Source organism: Mus pahari, chromosome 4 (genome assembly GCF_900095145.1).
Source record: "Mus pahari chromosome 4, PAHARI_EIJ_v1.1, whole genome shotgun sequence".
Taxonomy (NCBI): Eukaryota; Metazoa; Chordata; class Mammalia; order Rodentia; family Muridae; genus Mus; species Mus pahari.
This window is the reverse complement of record NC_034593.1, coordinates 10,066,461-10,070,021: the sequence shown is the minus strand read 5'-3', so window position 1 is coordinate 10,070,021 and position 3,561 is coordinate 10,066,461. Positions and strand designations below refer to the sequence as shown.

Genomic DNA, 3,561 nt, shown 5'->3' with positions numbered 1-3,561 from the left:
AAGCCAGTAAACAGTACCCCTCAGTTGTTTGATTTCAGTTATGTTTTATCACAAAAAGAGAAACCCTGACTAAGGCAAATATCTTTAAAAATATCTTGGTTAAAGAAGAAATGACAGCCGGGTGATGGTGGCACATGCCATTAATCCCAGCACTTGGGAGGCAGAGGTAGGCAGATTTCTGAGTTTGAGACCAACTTGGTCTACAAAGTGAGTTCCAGGACAGCCAGGGCTATACAGAGAAACCCTGTCTAAAAACAAAACAAAACAAAACAAAACAAAACAAAACAAAACAAACAAAAAAAGCAAATGACAATATTTATGGGGTACAGAGTTATATACAGTGGTGTGTGTGTGTGTGTGTGTGTGTGTGTGTGTGTGTGTGTGTGTGTGTGTACTGATCCAAATAGAGACATGTGCCCTTTTTCTTCTATGTCTCATATGTTAAACAATAGTTTGCTTTATACACTAAATTTGTTTGCATAGGACAGGAGGTCAGTGTACTTCCTTGAAACGTATTTACCATATGCTCTGTAGTCTCATTCAAAGTTATTTGTCATCAAATCACTACTACTCCCCAAAATCTTCTTATGCAAGTACCTCACACATTACAACAGGCCATAAATCATTACTTGTTAAATCATCAAGTCAAAGTTTAGTTATTCAGAATTCTGTGCATTATAAACCCTTTCAAATTAGCAGTATAGACATGGCTGGGTAACTTTCTCTGAAAAAACAGTGAGAACATATTTTCAGCATTGAGGGTTGTAAGGTCTGTTATTACTCTTGAAGTCTATCATGTAGAAGGAGAGTAACCACAGATGAATCACTGACTCTGGCTCCGTGGATAGAGGACAACTATTTCTTTGCATACACAACACATTACACAAACATTCCCTTTTCGTAAAAATATGCTAAGTATGACTTGTGACAACTCTACCTAAAAGTTCTAAGTTTTTCTGTGTGGCAAAGTATATTTGCCAACATGCTAAAACACTGTGGACACTTATATCTCTCTTAATGAGAAATAAAATTTCCATATTCTTTTAATTTGTGTTTTTAGGGTTTAATCTTATTTCTACTAATTATTCACAGAATAAAGATGTTTACGATGTGTAATTGAAAATTTGCAACAATTCTTTTGGTGGGAATAATGTGAGCAAGCATGTGTTTAAGAGCATATATATCTAAAAATAAAATTTCAATAAAATTTTGCCCATTTAAAAAATAATTTTGCTTCTTTCTTTTCAAATATACTTCTTTAGTCAGGATTTGGAGAAGGAATTAATTTTTCTGGGTCTTCAGGAGGGGAGATATTGAAAAATAATTGGCAGTAGCAAGTGATTGTGTCAAAACAAATAGCATGTCCTTTAAGGTGGACTTGAAGCCAATAACACAGAAATCCACTGAAAAGAAACACAACTTGATAGACATGCTCTACATTAGGAGACTGAATCAATGGTGTGAAAATGAGGAAAAGTGATAAAGCTATAGATCCAAATATAAATGGCAGCCACACCTGAAAAAGAAAATGAGGATTTTTTTGTTGTTGTTGACACAGTAAGTTGTTATTACAAAAGAGGCATTATATATCTTATAGAATTAAGAGGGCGTGAGGTTTAAAGTAGGTAGTCATGATATTAGCTTATACAAATAAATTGATTGCAGATTAAGTATTATTTAAAAAAATTCAACGTCAAGTTAATTATTTACCTGTAGTGTCCATGAGGTTTTACTCTATCACCTCAAGTCAACATTCACTAAAGCCAGTACTTCATTTTCAAACATTAGCAAAAATGGTTCCTTAGCAGGTCCCATTGCCATAAATAAAATAACAACATCATAGAACTTTTCATCATTAAGGTCTTTTACTGAATTAAGAAAACTAACTATATATTTACACACAGCCAACATTTTCCCTCTCTTGCTCTCTCCCCTCTTTCTTTTCCTCCCTCTCTTCCTTTATCTATTACTTTGTTTCCATTTATTAATTTTTAGTTAACATAGTATAGTAGTATATTTGTAGGCCTGGTGATATTTACTCTTGGAATTTTCATATACACACAGAATTCTATTATGTTCTTATTCTACCCCAATTTCCTTTCCCTTTTTGTTTATCCATTCCATTCTTGAAAACTGTTCTCACTTAGACTTTCTAATAAATGTTTGATTATCTTTTCTTGTTTTCATAAATCTGTATTTTAGGCATTATCATCTATTCTGATCTCATTTCTATGTTTATGTCCTGTATAAACACATATTAAAAATAAATGTGATTTCAAACCTTTAGTCTAGTTATGTATGATATTACTTTTATTGATTTAAATATATTCAATTATTCTTTCATTCCTATAATTAAACCAAAATTTTTTGTTGTGTCTTATCCTCTTTATTTATTCTCAAATTTAGATTAGAAATATTACAATTACCAATTTTGTGTTTATATTCACTAACAAAACTGTTTAATATTTTTTCTAATTTTTGTTGGATTTTTCTTGTTATTATGGATTATTACTGTAGTATTATGGTAATAGTGGCCTTGTAGTATTGTTTTTAGCATTTCTATTCTTTAGATTTTATGGAATTGTTTGAGAAACATTGGTATCAACTCTTAAAGGTTGGTAGAAATCAGCAGTTCCTTAAAGAGTTCTTTATACTACCAAGAATACTACTGAGGAGTGAAGGCTCTAGGTAGGCATTAGCTCAACATCTCTTTGTTTAGTGAGTTGTGAAGGTGTTGACTTCAATAGGGCCATATTGTCAGTCTGTAGGGAGCAGCAAATAGCCTAGTTTCTTTGGGGGTTTCCATGTAGCCCTTTTTTACAAACAACTTTTTTGATGTAACCAATTTCTGGTAGTTAAACTTCATTTGATGAAAAGAGATGTCCAGTTGGGCCTTTCTCTCCCCCGTCATTTGTTGGTTTAATTTATTTCACCTTCGTCTATGTATGCATTTTTGGAAGCATCCATTGAACTACTTTTTACTCAGATGGCCCTTAGTTTTAGCTGACCTCTCCTTTACCAAATTCTGTGTTCCTACAGTTCCTCTAGTGACTTCTTTTTAGTATAGACACACACACACACACACACACACACACACACACACACACACACACATTGCATTTTGAAGGCTTGCATTGTTAGCTAAATTTATAGACTTTTGAGAGAAAAACAAAACTCAGATATTAGATGGAACATTCTGAAGATACCTTCATTAACTTTTATTGTGGATGGATTATGTGAAGATCATAGTGCTATGAAGAAATCACTCACTATTATTATTGCAGCACCCATCTGATATTTCATGCGCATTATTGTTTAGTGGCTTTAAAATGAAATTGAGAATTCTAATAATTTATTCAAAATTTGCTATTCATATATACTCCTGATGAATTGTTCATTTCAATGATTTGTAGTGCTTTACTAATCAGTCTGTTGAATTTTGAAGTGTTATGTCAATATCTGAATAGTCACACCAACTTATTTAACTTATTTCAACTTCCCTTTGTTCAATAAGGTCCTGTATACTCTTTACTAACTTATAGGCAATTTTGCTGATGAGAT

The 3,561-nt window shown here is 32.5% G+C and overlaps 1 protein-coding gene across 1 annotated transcript in view; it reads right to left on the bottom strand.

Annotated features, from left to right (window-relative positions):
* Nucleotides 1-332: 332 nt before the first annotated feature.
* LOC110320936 (solute carrier family 7 member 13-like) overlaps nucleotides 333-3,561 on the bottom strand; it is a 24,151-nt gene continuing 20,922 nt past the window's right edge. Inside the window, exon 4 of the mRNA XM_021197015.2 lies at nucleotides 333-1,516. Within this exon, the coding sequence (XP_021052674.1) occupies nucleotides 1,259-1,516 (258 nt within the window). The 3' untranslated portion in view covers nucleotides 333-1,258. The remainder of the gene's footprint in view (nucleotides 1,517-3,561) is intronic.